The sequence below is a fragment of the Rhineura floridana genome, chromosome 5, assembly GCF_030035675.1.
Source record: "Rhineura floridana isolate rRhiFlo1 chromosome 5, rRhiFlo1.hap2, whole genome shotgun sequence".
Taxonomy (NCBI): domain Eukaryota; kingdom Metazoa; phylum Chordata; class Lepidosauria; order Squamata; family Rhineuridae; genus Rhineura; species Rhineura floridana.
The window spans coordinates 132,098,016-132,120,845 of NC_084484.1; the positions used below are offsets into that span (position 1 = coordinate 132,098,016).

A 22,830-nucleotide genomic window follows, 5' to 3' on the forward strand; every position below is an offset into this window, starting at 1 on the left:
AGGATGTTGTTGTTGTTTTAACTAGAAAATAACCTAAAACTAATCTCCAGTTTGGTTAATATAAAAACTGCTTTCTCTTTGTTTCTTTCCCACCTACCAAGAAACCTGTGTGTTTTGCTTAAGGATGACATGTAATAATAGACAGAAGGACACAGGTTTGCAAGTTAACAACATACATAGCATTTCCCCCTGAAAATGATGTACAACATATTTTAGAATTATCAGTTGAACAACACGATTTAGATTTATCAGTAGTGATGCAAAAAACTATTAAGCACATGGGAAAAGTTATGCATTGGTAAGTATCTTCCATTACTCCACCCAACACGCACAAGAACAATTTGATTCAACTGCTAGAGTCACTATCTGCAGCTTCACATACCAGCTGCCTAAGGGCCTTCACAACAACTCTTTTATGGGTAGTTAAAGTACACAGAGATGCAGCAGGATAAATTCCCCTTTTGGACATTCTGTATCACAGCAGTCTTCAACACATTACCTAAGGAAGTTCCTATTACTGGCCCTTCTTGACTAGCTGCAGACTTAACTTGTGTCAAACATGCTAACTTCCTATAGCAAAACCATAAAGATCTGGAAAGGTTTTTTCCTGTGGTAGATGGTGAAACATATGCTCAGAAACATTTACCATTTGTTCCAGAGCTGAACTAAGATAATCCAAGCAGGTTTATGAGATCTGTTCCAGTTAAACCCTATGGATATTTAAAGATAATTTGGGGACATAAAAAGCTGCCTTATACCAAATCAGATCATTAGTCTATTTAGATCAAGGGCCACAAATGTGCGGCCCTCCAGATGTTGTTGGATTGTAACTCCCATCATCCATAACCATTGGCTGTGCTCAGTGGTTTTGATAGGCATTGAAATCCAGCAATATCCAGAGGATCACATGTTCCCCATCTTTGATCTAGATCACCTTTGTCTACTCTAAACTAACTAGCAGCAGCCCTCCAAGGTTTCACACAAGAGTCTTTCCCAGCTCTTACCTGGAGATGAACTTGGGCCTTTTGCAAGCAAAGGCAATGACTATAACTGAGCTACAGCCCTTCACCAAAATGCTGTGGATTATTTATTTAGTGCTTATGAGCAAGGTCCCAAAAGGAATGTTTTTTTTCCCTTCTAGAGAAAAAGCCAAAATCAGCACCGAGAAAGATTAGAAATATCTGATAGAAACTAACCAGCTCAAACATGGAAGAATAATGTGTGCAGAGGATCTTGCATTTTTACATGCCCACTTCATATGCCCAAGATTCTAGAGAAATCATATTATTTCTTAGGTGATTTTTTAATTTTATTTTTAAAATGCATAGAAAGATTTATACATAGTTGCATGTAAAGAGCTGACAGTCCATAAACCATCCTGAGTTTCAGCTGAGGGCTGTGAAGATTCAATGTAACAGCAGGGGGTAGAGTGATAGTTAAAACTGCCATTTTTACAATGTATCAAAACAGGGATTAGCTCTGGGGATGAAATTTCTATCTATATACAGAAAGGCATCAGAAACCGATGACATTCTGTCTCAACCTACTGGGTCACAGTTAAAGGTCAATAAAGGGCAAAATTCCACAAATATTGAAAGGACTGACTATGGAGGGCCTGGCTAGAGAGTCTAAAAAATCTCTTTTAGGGCTTCCCAGAGGCATCTGGTTGCCTACTGTGAGAACAGGATGCTGGACTAGATGAGCCACTGGACTGATCCTGCAGGCTCTTCTTATGTTCTTCACAGACAGGAATTTCTGAGAAAGGCTGTTGGCCAGCTGAAGATCATCCTGAAAGTTTGACATTACAGACATTACGGGATTCAGGCAGCAGGCATTACAGGATTCAAGAAGTAGCTCAAAGAGACTTAGGAAGCCTGAGAGGAGCCAAGAGTTGACAAACTGGCTAGAGCTAAGGAGAGCTTGGAGGAGCCTGCAACTTGTCTAGAGGCAGCCTTCAGAAGAGTTCTTAAGGCCAAGCATCAGCAGGATTACTGAGAACCTGATGCAACTGTGGTTGCTAAACCAGGGCTGCAGAGAGGGAGGAGAAGGGACTCTAGAGGGAAGAGGTCATGGACCTGATTGAAGACTGCAAGTGTAGTCCTCAGCACCTGGTTGATGAGCATTAACTGGGGGAAAGTGTTATAGGGAAACTGGATTAAGGTTTGGGAAGGGAGGAACCAAAACTCACACAACTATCCTCTTAAAGTGACAGGAACCCTGTATTCTATTGACTACACCATTTAGTGTGAGCACGTTTATTGAAAGCAACTGCAACAAAGTGAAATTAGTCATATGGTTTATTAAGTAACCATAACCACACATACAAACATTGCCATCTGTTTAAATGAACAATTCATTTTAAATAAAATATATTCTACTTGGTTTTTTACTTCAGATTTGGAACTCTGTGCTATTTTGTCCTGTGCTTATCACAACTGCTGGTGGTGGTAAAATCAAGACAGAAAACAGATATTGAGATAAGAACATAAGAACATAAGAAGAGCCTGCTGGATCAGGCCAGTGGCCCATCTAGTCCAGCATCCTGTTCTCACAGTGGCCAACCAGGTGCCTGGGGGAAGCCCACAAGCAGGACCCAAGTGCAAGAACACTCTCCCCTCCTGAGGCTTCCAGCAACTAGTTTTCAGAAGCATGCTGCCTCTGACTAGGGTGGCAGAGCACAGCCATCATGGCTAGTAGCCATTGATAGCCCTGTCCTCCATGAATTTGTCTAATCTTCTTTTAAAGCCATCCAAGCTGGTGGCCATTACTGCATCTTGTGGGAGCAAATTCCATAGATTAACTATGCGCTGAGTAAAGAAGTACTTCCTTTTGTCTGTCCTGAATCTTCCAACATTCAGCTTCTTTGAATGTCCACAAGTTCTAGTATTATGAGAGAGGGAGAAGAACTTTTCTCTATCCACTTTCTCAATGCCATGCATAATTTTATACACTTCTATCATGTCTCCTCTGACCCGCCTTTTCTCTAAACTAAAAAGCCCCAAATTCTGCAACCTTTCCTCATAAGGGAGTCGCTTAATCCCTTTGATCATTCTGGTTGCCCTCTTCTGAACCTTTTCCAACTCTAGAATATCCTTTTTGAGATGAGGCGAACAGAACTGTACACAGTATTCCAAATGCGGCCGCACCATAGATTTATACAACGGCATTATGATATCGGCTGTTTTATTTTCAATACCTTTCCTAATTATCGCTAGCATGGAATTTGCCTTTTTCACAGCTGCCGCACACTGGGTCGACATTTTCATCGTGCTGTCCACTACAACCCCGAGGTCTCTCTCCTGGTCGGTCACCGCCAGTTCAGACCCCATGAGCGTATATGTGAAATTAAGATTTTTTGCTCCAATATGCATAATTTTACACTTGTTTATATTGAATTGCATTTGCTATTTTTCTGCCCAATCACTCAGTTTGGAGAGGTCTTTTTGGAGCTCTTTGCAATCCCTTTTTGTTTTAACAACCCTGAACAATTTAGTGTCATCAGCAAACTCATTAGATCTCATTAGAGAATTCTTTTGTAAGAATAAAAATAAAAATAAAAGAATTTTCTATCTTTGCAAGAAGATTTGTTCCAGGTGCACTTCATTTTAAAGGTCAAAATAATTACTTTGCTACTGTTGCAAGTGTTCCAGGATATGGCTATATATATGTTCCCCCTTTGCTTGTAAAAGTCATTGTAAAATTTGTTTGACTGACGCAGGACTGTAAGTTCACCTCTTTGGTGCATATTGAGTTTTGAGCTATTAATATGTAAGTATTGTGTCTTGGTTGATGTTTCCAAGTCTTCTAGGATATGGCTATATATATATATATATATGTTCCCCTTGTGTTGGAAATTTTTTTTAAAAAAAAATTTGTTTGATTGATTCAGTAATGTAAGTTTACTTTTGTTTTGTTCATTCAGTTTTGAGCTAGAATTATGTAGTTTATTGTTTCTAATATATGAAAGTTTTCCATATATTTATTTTCTTACACATGTTGTTTTTTGTACATGTGGGTTTATTGAATATGTTTTTGAAAAAATATATGTTTCCTGTGTAATGTTCAAAGAGTTTTATAGTTGAATGTATCCTATATATGTCTGTCCTTAGATATATTTGGTCTGATTATGCTTTTCTGTTGAATTTTAGCCCCTGATGAAAGCCTATGTTTGGCTGAAACGCGTTGGGCAGCTTACTAAGGATTTACAATAAATAATATATATTTTTACAAATTTTTCATCTTTGGCATTCTTGGCTTGCTCCTGTCGAAACCCTGGTTGAACTGTGGAATACAGAAATGACCTGGGTGGTTGACATGATTGCTCCTGAGCACCCTCTCCTGTGTAGAGCTTGTATGGCTCCATGGTATACCCCAGAGCTGAGAGCGATGAAACAATATAAGAGATGGCCTGAGTGCAGATGGAGACGAACTCCTAGTGGATGCAGTTATACACTGGTAAGTGCCTATGGTAAGCTGTATTTAGGGGCAGTGAGGGCAGCAAAAAAATAATATTTTGCTGTCACTGTCAAATCATCACTCTGCTGCCCAGAAGAGCTCTTCAGAATTGTCTGGGGGCTATTACACTCTGGCCCCAGGGACATGGTAGAACCATCTGAGGCCCGCTGTAATGAATTTGCTAGGCACTTCCAGGATAAAATCTTTAGCATCCGACAAGACTTAGACTCCAGTGTTATAGCAGGTGAATCAAGCGGGGTATCCAGAGCACAGCCTTGTCCTGATTTCTTGGATGAGTTTCAGTTGGTACAGCTTGAGGACGTTGACAAGGTGCTTGGACAGGTTTGTGCAACCACTTCTGTGCTGGATCCTTGCCCTTCTTGGCTAATAAAAGCTAGAAGGGATGGAACAGCTGGCTGGGCCAGGGAAGTGATTAATGCTTCTCTGCGAGAGGGGGTGGTTCCTGGCTGCCTGAAAGAGGCAGTAGTGAGACCACTCCTGAAGAGACTCTCCCTGGACCCAGAAAATCTTAATAACTATAGGCCGGTAGCAGATGTTCCATTCCTGGGCAAGGTCCTTGAACGAGTGGTGGCAGGCCAGCACCAGACACGCTTGGATGAGACCGATTATCTGGATCCATTTCAGTTGGGTTTCAGGCCTGGTTTTGGCACGGAAACAGCCTTGGTCGCCCTGTATGATGACCTTTGTCGGAAGAGAGACAGGGGGAGTGTGACTCTGTTGAGTCTTCTTGATCTCTCAGCGGCTTTCGATACTATCGACCATGGTATCCTCCTGGGAAGACTGGGTGAGTTGTGAGTGGGAGGGACTGCATGGAGGTGGTTCCGCTCCTACTTGGCAGGTCGGCTCCAGAAGGTGGTGCTTGGGGAACATTGCTTGGCACCCTGGACTCCCCAGTATGGGGTTCCACAGAGGTCAGTTCTGTCCCCCATGCTGTTCAACATCTACATGAAACCGTTGGGTTTGGTCATCCGGAGCTTTGGAGTGCGTTGCCATCAGTACGCTGATGATATGCAGCTCTATTTCTCCTTTTCATCTTCTTCAGGTGCGGATGTCAATGTACTGAATTGGTGCCTGGCTGCAACAATGGACTGGATGAGGGCTAATAAACTGAGGCTCAATCCAGACAAGACTGAGATGCTGTTAGTGGGTGGTTCTTCTGACCAGATGGTGGATGTCCAACCTGTCCTGGATGGGGTTGCACTCCCCCTGAAGGAGCAGGTTCGTAGCTCGGGGGTTCTCCTAGAACCATCTCTGTCACTTGAGGCTCAGGTAGCCTCGGTGGCACAGACTGCCTTCTAGCAACTTCGGTTGGTGGCCCAGCTGCGCCCCTATCTGGACAGGGATAACCTGGCTTCAGTTGTCCATGCTCTGGTAACCTCCAAGTTAGATTACTGCAATGCACTCCATGTGGGGCTGCCTTTGAAGACGGTTCAGAAACTGCAGCCTGTGCAAAATGCAGCAGCCAGATTGGTAACAGGGACCAAACAGTCCGAACATATAAAACCAATTCTGCCCCACTTGCATTGGCTGTCTGTATGTTTCTGAGCTTGATTCAAGGTGCTGGCTTTAACCTATAAAGCCTTACACAGCTTGGGACCACAATACCTGATGGAACGCCTCTCCCGATATGAACCCACCCATACACAATGCTCAACATCTAAGGCCCTCCTCCGGGTGCCTCCTCCGAGGGAAGCTGGGAGTGTGGCAACAAGAGAGAGGGCCTTCTCAGTGGTGGCCCCCAAATTATGGAATGATATCTCTGACGAGGTGCACCTGGTGCCATCACTGTTATCTTTTTGGCGCCAGCTCAAGACTTTCCTCTTCTCCCAGGCATTTTAGCATGTGTTTTTAAATTGTTTTAAATTTTTTAAATTGTGTTTTAAATTGTTTTTAGAAGATGTTTTTTAAATTTGTATATTTGTTTTAATGTTTTTAGTTACTGTAAACCGGCCAGAGACCTTCGGCTATGGGGTGGTATATAAATACAATAATAAATAAATAAATAAATAAGTTCATAGTGAACACAAGCAGGATTTGAGTGCAACAGCACTTTCCCCTTCACTTTTCCAGCAACTACTATTCAGAAGCTTACTGCCTTTGACCATGGAAGCAAAGCACAGCCATTGATAGCCTCATCTTCCATGAGTATAGTGATATAGCACCAAAGTGATCAGTCTGTTTGTTTGAAGCAAAATATTTCCAGTCAATAAGTGTAAATTCTTCCATCTTACACACTGATCACATGTCCAGGTTTATTTTAAAATGTTATTAATTATTTATTCAGTTTACATCTTATCCTTCCTCTTGAATCCAGGGCACATGGATTAAGTTTAAGCTGTTTTTGATATTGAGTTCTCTGACTGAAGTATGCCTTCTGAGATGGTTTTATTGGTTCTTCTAACTTAGCACACATAAAACAGTTTGTTTTCATAGGTGCAAGAAGAACCTTTTCGTGCTGGAGGTCACCCAGAGTTTAAATTGATTAACTTTCATCGCAGAGTGCCTGCCTCATCTATATAGGCAGTACTTGCTAGTTAAAGCTATACTGAAACATTGTCTTTTCCTACTTGTCTAGTTTCTCAAAATAGGTGGTTAATTGGAGATTCAGCACTATTGAACAGACAGGTCAACAGAGTGAAGCTTATTTTTCTGTAGAATACATTCAGATACCACAGGTACAGACTTGAACTTACAATACTAAACACAGTTACTGAGGAGCAAGCCCCACTGAAAATATGGGAATTCCTTGTGAATTACCAAAGTAACTTGGAATGTAGCATGGGGTTGAACATAGAATTTAAACAGTACCAGAACCATTAATGTGAAGGCAGGAGTGGGAAACCTTTTCCTCCCAGAGGGCTGTATTCCCACAGGCGAATGTATCAAGGGCCCATGCCAGTGGTGGGTGGCAAGAGCCAACATTGGGTGGGGTCAGAGCCTAAAGTGTACATGGACACCCTTATATACATACCATCTCTATCTATACATGACCACTCGCATGCAAGCACACCCCTTTCACACATTCTTTCTCTCACACACTCAAACCACATGTGCACATGCATTGCCAAACAAAGATCAATTCTCTTCAGTGCTTCCTTTTTTAGCAATGCAAATTGTAGGGCAGAGGCCCTGATCCAGATCAAATTAAAGACCTTCTACTCCCTTATTATGGTTCTGATCCAGATTGGGGCCACAGTGCCTTCCATTTGCTGTCTTCCCCCCCCTACAGCCAGCACAGCGGTCAAGGAAGAGGAGGTGGTGCTGAGGAGTGCGTGGCGGCGGGGGCGGGAGCGGGGGAACAGGTGGGAAAAGCCTTCAAGAGTTACATCTGGCTCAGGGGGCCTGAGGTTCCCCAACCTCATATTAAGCAAACCCCATAAATATAAGCAACATAACTCATACCTGTCCCAAAACTCTGGTAGGCAAGATTACTTCTATTTGACATCATGCTATTTGCCAGAAGGGGAGATGATTACAACCAAGTTAGGCTTAACCATGTAAATGTTGACACCTGTAATAGAACAAGAATGTTGCTTTAGTACACTGACCATAAGATTGTTAATAAATGCTTTGGAAACATAAACTGATATATTTATCAAAGCATTATACCTGCCTTTTGAACTAAAAAGATCTGCAACATAACTTCTAAGTTTAAAATTCAAATACAAGTTAAAGCAACAATCAAAACAAACAAGAAATCTGAATAAGAAAATAGTGAAACAGAAGCTGGTGGGAGGGGAGGGAGGGAGAGAGAGAGACAAGAAAAGGAATAGATTAGCTTTATGGTGTCATTGGATCAACATCCTGAATTAAGAGGTTGCCAGTATAGTCTACTGAAATGTGTTAAATATTTTAGAATGCAAACAATGCCATCCAGGGTTGCCCATTCTCTCTGAAATGCATTTGGAGATTATGTGTCTGTCATCACTTGAATTGCTGACCTGGGCTCCTACTGGAAGGGCAGGATAGAAATCTAATAAACAAACAAACAAACAAACAAACAAATTATTATTATTGTTGTTGTTGATGATGATGATGATGATGATGATAATAATAATAATAATAAATGAATTCTGATGGGAAGAGCCAATCCATATAATAATTCCTTTGCATGTGCTATTTGATTTTCTTCACTGACATAAACGGAAAAAACACTGAAAATGGCAGGTGTATGGAACTTCCTACACTGTTACAATAGTGCCTCTTGCTTTTCTGGATGGATAGAGAAAGGAGTTTGAGTGTGTGCAGAAACTAACCTGTTATACAAAGGTAGCATTTACATTAACTGCTACACTCACTTTTGCATCTCACTCTGCCCACCACTGGCATGTGGCCCCCAGATATTTGCCCAGAAGAAAATGTGGCACTCAGGCTGAAAAAAGGTTCCCCAACCCTAAATAATACCCATGTAGGTACTGCATAAGTATGTTCTTCACCAAGGATCATTAACTGGTCTTTTAAAAAATATATTAATTCAAATGTTTAGTGTGCCCCATCCAAAAGGCACATGGTAAGTAACAGTAATCTAAAATATACACAAATAAATAATTGAAACCATAAGAAATATAAAAAATTCCACACAAGTGCAAGCCTCATTCAGTTGTACTATGCCACTAGCAGCCAAAACCAAATTAAAAATTATTTTATATGCTGGTTTCAAAAGATCCTTCATCAGGAAGTGGAACAATGAGAAAAAAACATTTAATGGTTAGAAAGGATCATAATGAGGGAGAACTTATTTTCATCACTACATTTCATTGGCATGGTACGCACAGGCAAGCAATCTAAGGACACATATTTTTCAAGTACCAAAAATATTTTTATCTCGGCAAGGAGTTTTGTGAGCAGGTTTTTAAGACATGGATGTTTGAAGAACATTCAAAAAAGATCAAAGGTGAAAATGGGAACAAACTTTAATTCCAACGGCTCAGCCTTCACAAACAATCCTTCATCAAAAAGAATGCATGAGCCAAGTTGTAGAAAACATGGTGAGAGAATGATTTGTATTGGAGGCTTCTAAGGAAATTGTACCAAAAGATTTTTTTAAAAAAGTAAAAAAATCCAGGCTTACAGTTTTTATTGCCTTGTATGAACAAAAAAAATATTTTAACCTACAACTGTGCAGGTACATGATTCAGAAACAAGCTAAAATAAATCTGGCAAACAGCAAGTCACTTTCTGTGTTAACCTGAAGAACATTTGTTTTTATTTTACATCATACTTGCTACAGAAAGCCTACAGAATGTTAGAAAAAGCTGATAAAAAGCTAATATAGGGAAGTGCCCTGGCTCACTGGTAAAGCACTTGCTTAGCATACAAAAGATCCCAGATTCAATCCCCAGCATCAACGGACAGAAATGGAAAAGACCTGTCTGAAACCCAGAATGGCTGCTACCAGTCAGTGTAGATGAGTGGTTCCTAAACTTTTTTACCTACAGACCACTTGAAAATTGCTGATGGTCTTGGTGGACCACTTAATGACTTTTTTTGCCAGTTGTAGCAACTGGAATGTGCTGTGCTAAATGCCGCATGATTTGTAATTGCATTGTATTGCTTTTTTATTGCTTTCATTGTATTTTATTGTACTACGATTTGTATTCCACAGAACTCAATTTGTAATGCAATAAAACACAATATAAGAAATAAAACAAGCAATAAAATTTAATTCGACTCAGTATGACTATTTAATGCAAACATGATGTGACCTGCCTGAATGAAGCTTGTGGCCCACTGGTAGTCCACAGACCAGTTTGGGAACTTCTGATGTATTTTTATTATTTATTACACAGTCTACACGGTGTTGTGCAGACAACACTGAGCCAGATGGGCCGATAGTCTGGCTCAGTATAAGGTAGTATAAACTTCTTGTATTCTTAACATGGCGCAATATAGAAAGTTTAGGGTCACACAACTAAGCAAAGACCCAGTGAACCTGTTTCCAATATGAATGTTTAAAGATGCCACTTCTCCCCAAAAGGGGATCAGTGAGCACTAAGAATGGATGGACCCATTAAAGTCCAGTTCATCCCAGTTCTCTATGGAGACAGACTTAACTTTAAGAGGAAATGCTTAAAAATCTGCAGAGAAACACAAAGGCAAAATTTCTGATAAAAATAAAAATACACTAGGTGGTCTAAGTCCTGAGTTCTTTTCTTTTCTTTTTAAAGATAATGAATTTGCTTGGCGTGGTTGGCATGCGGTGCTCCTTTCCATAGCACAACATAGGCATGCCTTCGAGTGCCTCAACAGAATGCCTGTTCCATACTGGTGGCAATGTAATGACTGTAAAAAGACATTCCTTGTCTTTGAGCAAAGATGAGACATAACAGAAATGTATTGTAAAAACAGCATTTCAAGGGTAAAGTTTGATTTCGAGTGAAAAAATATATGTGTGTTGAATATCACCATTGCTGGGGTGGGGGTGGATGTGAGATTCTGTTATGCCACTCTGTTAATCTTATGGATTAAAAAAAATATTCTACTACCCTCGGTGTGGGTGTGTTTATTTTTAATGTTGTTTTAGGCTACCTAGATGTGCAGCAGCCAAGGCCAGCACCTTGTAGGCACTCCATTTTTTTTTTAAAAAGTAACAAGTGTAATTGTAGTCATTACTTTTGAGTGATGGTGAAGTAATCAGTTACTTTCAGAGCAATTGTAATTATAATGGTAATTTATTACTTTTGGGGGCCATGTAACAGTAATTGTGATTTATTACTTTTTAAAAGTAATCTTCCAAGCTCTGAACAAACTCCATACAATCAAGGTTTTATTATTTTTACTGTCTGACATTTTGTACCAAAGTTTTGTTTATTGACAAGGAGCTATCCACAAAATACTCATTTTTAAAATTTCAAGAGTTACTTCTGCACTAATTTATCTCACAGTAGTTGACAGCTTTCAACCCTATCCCTTCTGGGATGGAAAAGGACAAACATCCTGTTTGAACAAGTATGCTAACTTCTGGATAATCCTAAAATATCCCTTAACATAATAAATTCACCATGTGTAGATGAAAAAATACACTCTTTAATGTGCCCTTTCTACTAGAAATCAGAAAATAAATGTATGATGCAGAAACTGCAAAACAGTTTAACCTTATTGAAAATTCATCATTGCCTGAAAAAAAGCCAGCCACTTAGGGTGCAGTCCAAACTCTAGGTAAGCAGTGCTAGGACTTAACAGACCTGCATCTCACATAGGTCAGGGCAGAAGGTGGGAGGAGGCAAGTTGCTTTACCAACCTGGAGCTGGTGTAGCAACTGGGCCGATCAAGCTTAATGCAATCATATGATCCTGGGCCAGCTCATCCCCTCCTGCCTGAGAATGCCCCATTTCAGAGACGTCCACCTACCTCCATATTCAGTGGGCAGAACAGGCAACTCTGCACCACAAGCAGAGACCAACAGAAGGACAAATAGGTTTGGATTGCAGTATAAGCTTATACCAAACTTAGATCATCACTAGCATAGCTTTTAACCTGAATGTATGACCTCATTACTACTGGGAGGAAGGGATAATAATAATAATAATAAAGAGTAGGGTTCAGATACCCTTAAAATATTGACAACAAATTTATCCTCTCTTTACACGTGGGAGTACAGAAACAATGCTTTCCTTGAAAACATAATTCAGCCTCTTTACTTCATTCATTCAATGAAAGGAAAGGTTTTTTACTACAAACCCTTCACAGACTGAGAAAAGATAACATCAGTTAATAGAAATTAAAACTTACAAATTCATGTTATTGCTAACACAATAGAGTTTGAAGTTCAGTGCTGGGCAAATGGAAAGCACTTTGATTTGTGAAAAGGGGTGTTCCCAACTCCAGCCTCTTGTTAAAGCCCCCCCCATGCCACATACTAGTCTGTTCAGAGGGTCCCTCAGTCCTCTGCTTCAGGTTTTTAAGGTAAACCAGGAAAAGTGTAGAGAGTCAGCAAAGTCTTGTTCTGTGAACAGAGCTCTGTAATGTTCCTTGGGGGGAAATTTAATATCCAAGCCATTAAGTTTTACTCTTGATTCATGTAAATTTACTGAAAGTGACACACATCTGAACATTTCACAAGTATAATTCATGTAAATTTACTGAAAGTTGCTGTGAAGTTCTTCAAGAGTAGGTGGTGCAGTAAAGAGAAAATAGGGAATATTGTGGTTGGAGGAAGCTGCCAGCATCCCCAACAAATCATGTTGAAGGGCTTTCTTCACTTTCTCTCTCAATTCTTCGACTCTAAAATTGCAGAAACATTCAAAATAGGAGACCAAATATTGTATTGCAGGGATGGGAAACTGTGGCCCTCCTGATGTTGAACAACAACTCCCATCATCCCTGACCATTGGCCATGATGGTTGGATCTGATGGGATTTAGGGTAGAGACAGTTACTGCTGTGCCAGTTTCAGTGCATCTCCACATCTCTTTTCTGAAAACAGGGGCACTCGACACTAGTCAAACTCAACCCTTTTTTACTCTAAAACCTGGTCGAATCAGCTCCAGTGCATTTTCTTTAAATCAGCTTCCGGCAGATTTCAGAAATGGTTGGTAGATCAATTTGTTTGCCTTCACGAGTGGCCAACAGAAACACTTTGCTGTAGGCTCAGGCAGAGACCCAACACTTTGCTGTGGGTGGTCCTGAAAGGTCTGAAGTCAGCAGTGGGGAAAGGATGTATGTTTAACAGAGGGCAGAGTCACTTTAAAATGCAGCCAGAAAAACCATTTTCACTGCTTTTGGAGCAACTAGTGTGCCCACAGCCTTTGAGCCCAACAACCTCTGGAGGGTCACAGGTTCCCCGTCCTTGCTTTATAAAATGGAATTTAAGGGAAATCAACTTATCTCTGAAAACATCAGTTGTGCCCCATGCAGGACTATATACTACACTCCTTGCCCATCACTGAATTGTGGCTTGTTTGATATTGTATCCTGCAAAACTGTATTTCATTATACGTCTTTTTCTTAGGCGATTTACCATTAGGTAACAAGCGAAATATGGCATATTCATACCACAACAGCAGAAAGCAAAGTTCTTTGCCTTAAAAGTATGGAACATAAAAATGCAAGCATGATGCCAAAGAGAGCTGACAACGATGGAAAGGCCAAAAAAATCCCCATATGGCACACATCGGAACATTTCACAAGTATAATTGCAAGATGTATTTCTGCCTCCTAGTATATATTTTATGATCACAGAAGAGTCGCACACCGTTTTTTAGATATTTACCATTAAAAACAAATCTTGCAAATGGAATGATAAAGACAGACCTCTTTTCTAACACTGTGGGAAGTGGTAGGGCTGAGGGACAAAACTGGATCATGAGAAACTGAGAGAACCAAAATGGACAGATTGTTCCATCCCTAGTGTACACAGCGGGAGACTGTCTTTTGACACATTTGACAGCTACTGTGTTCTGAGGTCCCGAAATAAAGGAGAAAATTGGGCACTGGGAGTATATAAGAACACATCTGTCTGTTTTAGCAACACATTTCAGTGGTCCACACATTTCAGATACCTTTGGATACAAACATTTTGAATCCACCTCAATCATTCAAGAGCTGATTCAATTGTGGAAGATGTAAGCTAGATCCTATGCCTGAACTTTCTCAGAAAGGGAGTCTGAGGAACTGAGGGAAACAATGGTAACAGGGAAAGCTCTAGGCCTCATTGACAAATTTAAAATGAGCAAATCACTGAGTACAAATGGCCCAGTGAGTTCTTAAAGACCTTAATTATGAAATTGCTGCTCTTCTAAATACAAGACAAGACAGAACAAAAGCAAACCTGTAACTTGACCCTAAGTTCGGCTTTTTTACCTGAGCACTAGAAAGTGGTCAATGCAACATGATTTTTTAAAAATGCTTTGGAGTTTAAACATCACAAATGTGGGAAAAGACTGGCAGAGGAAGCTGTTATGACTTTTTCTTTTCCTCAGAGGAAATCATGTGGAACACTGCAAGACCAGCATCTTTTAACAAACACGTAATATAATTTTGTTAGATAATCTACCCTTTTGATGGCCACATCGCAATGGAAGAATAATGTTGAGCTTTTTATGCTGTCTTCAGGATGTAAATAGATAAGATAGGAACACATGTTAAATATTCTTTAAAAGGAAGGTTATTACTGCTTTGTAGGATTTAGCATCATCACCAGATGCCTATAAGTCTAGAAATCTACTACAGGACTATTAGTATTCTTGGGAAAAATTAGAAGTTATACATCTAATTGAGGTCAACACTCACATTATTCTTTTCAGAAAGCTCATAAACTTGAAACGGAGAGTTCATATAGTGTGATATAGGTAAATGGCTCAAGGCTGGTACATGAAAGTAGAGCTTGGAAGTAACTTGTTACAAATAACGAGTTACTTGTAATTTATTACTTTTTAAAGTAACGAGCGGGTAACTTCATTACATTTTGCTAGTAATAGAACGACTAGTAATTTCCTTACTCTTTAGCAGCAATGGTAACATTTCCGGCATTACTTTTGGACTTTACTTTGGGGGGGGGAGAAGCAGGGGAAGACTACTGCTCCTGTGATTGGTGGACAAAAGACATGTGCCTCACACTGGGCTTCTGCACAGCCTCGCTCTTCCTTCGTGCTCCATGTTAGGAGGCATGAGGGAGGAAGTGGAGAGAAGGCAGCAGCAGCAGCAGAATAGAGGTGAAGAGCTGTAGAGATGAGTGACGATGTGTGCATGTGTGTGTGTGCCCCCACTCGTCCTGCCAACCCCTGCTCATCCTGCCGCCCTGACCTGCTCGCCCACCCCCACTTGTCCTGCCTCACCCCCGCTTGTCCTGCCTCACCCCCACTCATCCTGTCACCCCTGCTCGTGCCTGCTGACCCCTGCTCGCACCTGCCACCCCCCACCTGCTCACACATGTCTTTTTGGTCCTGTGCACTTCCCAAGCTGCTGCTTGCACAAAGTGTGGCATCTGTACAGTTTAAAAAAAAGCATTCTCCGCCACCAAGGGGTAATCAGCTCCAGCCATCCACCAGCTGATACTTTTCAAAGCTGCAGTCCCTAATCTGGTAGCACCCTCAACCCCCCCTCAAGTGCCTGCCAAGGCCTGCACCTACCTTTAAAAAATGAGCTTTTGGGGGAGGATTGACTATAATCTCCATTTTGTTTTGGAGTGCATGTAGGTGCTTTGCCTGTTACTGATTTTCTTCTGGGAAAATGGAATTGTATGGTGTCTAATGCAGTTTCTCTAAATGTGCCTCTGGGCCCAAAAAGGTTGGAGACCCTTGCTATAAAGCTTTTTGATGTAGGATAATGTGACAATCAGTTATTAGTATGGATATTTCATGTATCACTTTTTAAAATCTCCAGCAAGTCATCCTGTCAGTGTTTAAGTTCCTTACAACAGAAACGTATCCAGTGAACTAATTCAGTCCCAAGATAAGCTTTGGTCTACTCCATATAGTAACCCCACTTGAGTGGGGACTTTCCCCTTTGAAATCCACAATCATTTTCACCAATAAAAACTCACACATTTGCTCTATATGCGTACATACACAGCCCCTTACATCAGGGACAGAGCGCCTCTACCACCCACAGTATGCTTTGGGCCATTCCAAAATCACACATGCAGGAGACTATCCTCTTTGAAATGGCATTAAAGCGTGTCTGGCTCAGTGGTTTTCTTAGATGCAGGACACTGTGAAGTTTGTATATCCATGGTACTAGCAGCCAAAATATGGAGAAAATGAGGAATACACTTTGGGCCATCCCAAATTATATACTTCCACACCTTCAGGAGAATGCCCTTCCCCCCGCCCCCAAGGTGTTTAGTAATGTGTATTCCTAAAACTCCAATTTCCTTTTGGAGAACGGTCTTTTTGAGATGGAATCAAATCTTTCCTAGCCCAATTCTTCTTTTAGTTCAGGATACTGTCAAACGTGGTACCCCATGAATAAGTTACTCTGGCAGATATTTTTGTATATTGGACTAGTATTAGACAGCAATATTCAGCAGTAGTAAGTCTGAATACATCTGCTCCTATAACTGTCCTATCAAGGATGAAGCAGTTTCTTATCTTTATATTATTAGATTAATTATATTTGCATCTGTAATTTCAGAGATTGTTAAAAACCATTTCTAAAATAAAAGTTACAGTAACGTTAGTCTCAGTCAATTTTGAAATACCATCAGTTGCCCCTCCACCTCTTAAGTGCAATTTAAAGCGCTGGTGCTGACCTTTTTAAAGATCTGTGATATGGCTTGGTACCTGAAAGGCCACCGCCTTCCATATATTTATTTATTTATTTATTAAATTTATATACCGCCCGACTAGCATAGCTCTCTGGGCGGTGAACAACAAATTAATACAAAATACAATAAAATCCAATAAAACGAACCACAAAGTACAGAGAATGGGAGATCTAAAAACAATTACAATACAATTTAAAACAGAATTAAGTTAGATTAAAAGTCCTGGAAAAGAGGAAGGTTTTAACCTGGCGCCGAAAAGACAGCAGCATCGGTGCCAGGCATACCTCATCGGGGAGACTGTTCCACAGTTCGGGGGCCACCACCAAAAAGGCCCTAGTTCTTGTAACCACCCTCCGAGCCTCCTTGTGGGACGAGGCTTGGAGGAGGGCCTTCGATGAAGAGTGCAGTGTACGGGCAGGTTCATATTGGGAGAGGCGTTCCAACAGGTATTGTGGTCCCGCGCCGTATAAGGCTTTATAGGTCAAAACCAGCACTTTGAATTTAGCCCGGAAGCAAATTGGAAACCAGTGCAAGCTGGCCAGAACAGGTGTTATGTGTTCAGACCGCTTAGTTCTTGTTATCAGTCTGGCAGCCGCATTTTGCACTAGCTGAAGCTTCCGAACTGTCTTCAAAGGCAGCCCTACGTAGAGCGCATTGCAGTAGTCCAGTCGCGAGGTTACCAGAGCATGTACCACTGATGTAAGGTCCTCTCTGCTCAGATAGGGACGTAGCTGGGCTACCAACCGAAGATGGTAGAACGCATTCCGTGCCACCGAGGCTACTTGATCCTCTAGTGACAAGGAAGGATCTAAAAGAACTCCCAAGCTACGAACCCACTCCTTTAGGGGGAGTGTAACCCCATCCAGGACAGGGTATATATCCACCATCTGATCAGAGAAACCCCTTACCAACAGCATCTCAGTCTTATCAGGATTGAGTCTGAGTTTGTTAGCTCTCATCCAGTCCATTATCGAGGTCAGGCAACGGTTTAACACATCGACAGCCTCACCTGAAGAAGATGAAAAGGAGAAGTAGAGTTGCGTGTCATCAGCATACTGATGACAACACACTCCAAAACTCCTGATGACTGCACCCAACGGCTTCATGTAAATGTTGAAAAGCATTGGAGACAAGACCGACCCCTGCGGGACTCCACATTGGAGAGCCCACGGTGTCGAGCAATGTTCCCCAAGCACTACCTTCTGGAGACGACCCGCCAAGTAGGAGCGGAACCACTGCCAAGCAGTACCCCCAACTCCCAACTCCGCGAGCCTCTCCAGAAGGATACCATGGTCGATGGTATCAAAAGCCGCTGAGAGATCTAGGAGAATCAACAGAGTTACACTCCCTCCGTCCCTCTCCCGACATAGGTTATCGTACAGGGCGACCAAGGCTGTCTCGGTGCCAAAACCAGGCCTGAAACCCGATTGAAATGGATCTAGAAAATCGGTTTCATCCAACAGTGCCTGGAGCTGGCCAGCAACCACTCGTTCCAAGATCTTGCCCAGGAATGGAACATGTGCTACTGGTTTGTAGCTGTTGAAATTATCTGGGTCCAAGGAAGGTTTTTTCAGGAGTGGTCTCACTGCCGCCTCTTTCAGAGGGCCAGGGACCACTCCTTCTCGTAAAGAGGCATTTATCACCTCCTTGGCCCAACTAGCTGTTCCATCCCTGCTAGATTTTATTAGCCAAGAGGGGCAAGGATCCAGTATCGAAGTGGTTGCCCGTACCTGTCCAAGCACCTTGTCCACGTCCTCGAGCTGAACAAACTGAAACTCATCCAATAAAACATGACAAGACTGTGCTCCAGACACCTCATTTGGATCAGCTGCTATAAACTGGGAGTCTAAGTCCCGACGGATGCAAGAGATCTTATTTTGGAAGTGTCCAGCAAACTCTTCACAGCGGGCCACCGATGACTCAGACATGTCCTGAGGGGCAGGATACAGTAGTCCTCGGACAATTCTGAAAAGTTCCGCTGGGCGGCAGAGAGATGACCTAATAGTGGCTGCATAATGTTGTCCATGCAGTAAGATTGCTATCAGAGGCCCTTCTCTCTGTGCTCATTGTTTGAGGTTAGATGGAGAGCTGCATTCTATCTCTGGAACGCTGTCCTCTCTGGAACGCTGTCCCCATGGAAGCTTCTACCTTTACATCTCTTTGGTGTCAGGCAAACATTTTTATTTTGTCAAGCCTCTTAAATTTTAGTTGATATTTTTACCTCTATTGGCCCCCATGCTATTTAGTGTGGACCTCCAAGAGCATCTGTCATGAACCACTCTGTCCAGATCTTGTAAGTTCAGGTCTGTGGCTTCCTTTATGGAATCCATACATCTCTTGTTTGGCCTTCATCTTTTTCTTTTTCCTTCTGTTTTTCCCAGCAATATTGTCTTCTCTAATGAATCATGTCTTCTCATTATGTGTCTAAAGTGTGATAACCTCAGTTTCATCATTTTAGCTTCTAGTGACAGTTCTGGTTTAATTTGTTCTAACACCCAATTATTTGTCTTTTTCGCAATCCATGGTATGGGCAAAGCTCTCCTCCAACACCACATTTCAAATGAGTTGATTTTTTTCTTACCCACTTTTTTCACTGTCCAGCTTTCACATCCATACATAGAGATTGGGAATACCATGGCCTGAATTATCCTGACTTTAGTGTTCAATGATACATGTTTGCATTTGATGAAATCTACTAGTAAATACTTTTAAATACCTCCAAAGTGTGCAGCGATCAAGTACACTTTTGGATAATATTTGACTTTCTGCTTATTTTAGTTATCTAAAAGTGACGTTTTAAATGCAGTTCTATTAAGTACAATATACTTAATGCTGCTATCTATTCTCTGATCATTTCAATGAGGTTTGTGCAAGAAGAACAGCCTTATCAACATGGGTTAATACTGCGTATTAGCACTGCTGGGTAGATTGCAACCTTCAGTGGTAATTTATCCATCTTGTTATATCTTTGTAGCTTTCAGTCAAATCTGTTTGTGCTGGCAGCACAAGAATATGATTTGTACACAGAAAAGGCATCCACAACATTTGTTCACACTCTCCACTTTCACTTTGCTTAAAAACATTTTTTTAAAACGTATTAATACTGACAGCATGTTTAAACTGCATATTTTGCAGGCAATACTAAAACACACTTATGCATACAAATAGATTTGGAATCTAACTGTACAGTAAGCTTTGATTGTAAATAGTGTTGATCCTTAACAGAAAAATAATGGGTCGTCGTCCCCAATCAAAGTCTTGAATTGAGCAAATATATTCCAATGTCCTGACAGGAGATATATTTTTCAAAAAGTAGTATAATCATGTGATATAATCTTAGAACTGATTTGCAGTTCTAGTTTGATGAATTTTAATAAAGTTATTTTTATTATGTATTGAAATTTATTTCTCACATGCAGTCAAAGCATTCACATGGGACACCACAAGTCATCTTCCCCTCCCTTTTCTCTCTCTTGATACAGTAGAATTGAGAATATTAGGGAGGATGGTAAAATTATTTCAAGATGTATATCAATCTTGTATTTAAATGCTCACTTGGTCACCTTTGGTGACCAGGAATGCCAGATAGGTGAGTGGAATTTCTTCCAGGCGAGTGAGTGGGCTGGAAAGGAGGGGTGGTGCTTTCCCAGCCCATAAGAGAGAGATTCTAGTTCCTGAGGCTTGTGCTTGTACTGATAGAGCAAGCAATAAAGAGGTACTGCAGTAACCCACCTGGTATGGACTTCCTGAGCAGTTTGCCAGCTGAGACATAACAGATGTCTTTTGAGACATAACAGAAATATATTATAAAAGCAGCATTTCAAGTGTAAAATTTGATTTCAAGTGTTGGGGTATCATCATTGCTTGGGGTGGGTGGGGGAATGTGAGATTCTGTTATGCCATTCTGTTAATCCTATGGATAAATTTTTTTATTCCACTACCCCCTTTCTGTGTGTGTTTATTTTTAATATTGTTTTAGGCTATTTAGATGTGCAGCAGCCAAGGCCAGCACCTTGCAGGCGTGTTTTTTTTTAAAAAAGTAACTGAAATGTAATTGTAGTGATTACGTTTGAGAAAAAGTAATCAGTTACTTTCAGAGCAATTGTAATTGTAATGGTGATTACTACTTTTTTGGGCCAAGTAATTGTAACTGTAATTTATTACTTTCTGAAAACAATCTTCCAAGCTCTACATAAAAGTCCTTAATACCTGGTTAACCTGGGACTACAGAGCTGAAAGGAGGCACATTCTGGCCTCTGTCATCAGCCAAGAGGTGTAGGGACACTGAGAGGCTGTACTCCTAATGTCCATGAAGAAGATCATGGCAAGATGGAGACCAACCTGGCCCCATCTATCAGCTGGTGAAGGTAGAGCTGCTCAAGCACTTGCTTTTCTCTTCCCTTCTCACTCCCTTTTCTATTGTATTGTATCTATTACTTGTGAGTGCACAGGAAATTTTAAGTGCTTCATAAGTGTTAAAATAATATTATTATCATGTTAGAAAATATACAAGCAAAACAACTCTCAATGGGATGTTGTTTGGTTCCATGAGACAGTCTCATGAGTACGTATGGGGGCAGAGTTGACACGGGTTTATTACAGGGGCTTGTTCTAATCTAAACAGACACAAATCAGATATTAAAAATGGTAACAGAAGCCAGTACTAGAGCATTTCACTCTTCCTGGATGTTCAGCAACTGATTTGGAACCTCCCATAATTCATTCAGAGAGAGTAGTGCAGAAATTTCCAGCTTTTTCACACCCAGGATCCATCTTTAGCCCCAACATTCATTTGGAGACCCACTTCTTAAATTTTGTACAGTATATTTGTACGGTTATAAAATGCTGGTGCTGCAACTCAGCTTAGGTTGGGCTGCAACACAGTAGTATGGGAGGGGGCTTTTTTTTAGCTCAGGGTCCACATTCCCTTCAGGGGCCACATGTCAGCAGTGGACAGGGCCAGGGGCAAAAATGGAAACTGAATGTAAATTTTACCTTTGTACAATAGGCTAGTTTTACACACATGCATGTCGCTACCCTCCTTCTGGAGAAAAATATTAACAGAGTTCAAGGACCCATTCCAGCCAGGCAAAAAACTACTCAAGGGGTGTGTGAAGTAGGGCCAGCATGGGGTGTGGCTTGGGGAGAGCTCCAAGAGCCAGATAGAGAGGCTTGGTGGGCCTGAGGCTCCTCATCCCTGCAGTACTGAGTCTCTGCCCATGGCTGGACACATCTCCCTTCCCCACTGATGATTAGGACTGCCCACAGCAAAGCGTTGAGCCAATCACTTGTCTGTTTGAGCCTACAGCAAAGCGTTTTCATTGGACACACCTGGAGTGGCAATGAGGTTGATGGCCAATCAGTTTTGAAGTCTGTGTGAAGCTAACTTCAAGGTAAAATGTGCTCAAGCAGCAACTTCTGTGGTTTTGGAGTAAAGGAGGTGGAGTTTGACTAGCGCTATGTGTCCTCACATTCAGAAAATGGAGGTGGAGGCACACTGAAGCCAGCAAAACCACAAGTGTGTCTCCACCCTCAGCCTCTTCTCATTTTCTTCAGTTTTCATTTCTCTTTCCATTTCTGTTTGGTCATTTTAATATATTTTCCCCACAGGGGCTCTTTCATCTCTATTCCCACTAGGGTTGCCAGGTTCTTGGCCTGAGACTGATCCTGTATCTTTAGCAGAAGAGAAAGTCAGCCAAGTGCAGGTGTTCTTGCAACTCTGTAATGGGAAAAACCACAAGGTGGAATTCTCCCTTCCCCCTGCACAACTTTTAAAGATACAGAAGACCTCTTTGTTGCCAGGCCTGGCTTCCAAGAGGTCTTCTGTATCTTTAAAAGTTGGGGAGGGGGGAGGGAAAATTCCACCTTGTGGTTTTTCCCATTACAATGTTGCAAGAACACCTGCACTTGGCTGACCTTCTCTTCTCCTAAAGATACAGGATCAGTCTCAGGCCATGGACCTGGCAACCCTAATTCCCACCCCCATACATATAATTTGATTCATACGCTTTCACAAAAGATAATAGTTACAGTGCAATCCTATACATGTCTACTCAAATATAAGGCCCATCAAATTCAATGGGACGTGTGCCCAGGTAAATGAGTATAGGATTGCAGCTTTACATTAAAACAACAACAGGGGATGCTAGG

General features: G+C 41.3%; 1 protein-coding gene and 1 long non-coding RNA gene across 9 annotated transcripts in view; one reads left to right on the top strand and one right to left on the bottom strand.

Annotated features, from left to right (window-relative positions):
- The window catches only part of PHLDB2 (pleckstrin homology like domain family B member 2), a 115,589-nt gene that overhangs the window by 80,873 nt on the left and 11,886 nt on the right, over positions 1 to 22,830 (bottom strand). The window contains exon 2 of one of the 8 annotated variants that reach the window (XM_061628087.1): positions 7,879 to 7,987. The exons of the other annotated variants lie outside the window; for them this stretch is intronic. Within the exon in view, the coding sequence (XP_061484071.1) occupies positions 7,879 to 7,924 (46 nt within the window). The 5' untranslated portion in view covers positions 7,925 to 7,987. The remainder of the gene's footprint in view (positions 1 to 7,878; positions 7,988 to 22,830) is intronic. 8 annotated transcript variants of the gene reach the window in all.
- On the top strand, positions 3,709 to 4,231 carry LOC133385936 (uncharacterized). Its single transcript, XR_009763022.1, has 2 exons — positions 3,709 to 3,768; positions 4,149 to 4,231. It is a non-coding gene; the product is annotated as an uncharacterized LOC133385936 (long non-coding RNA).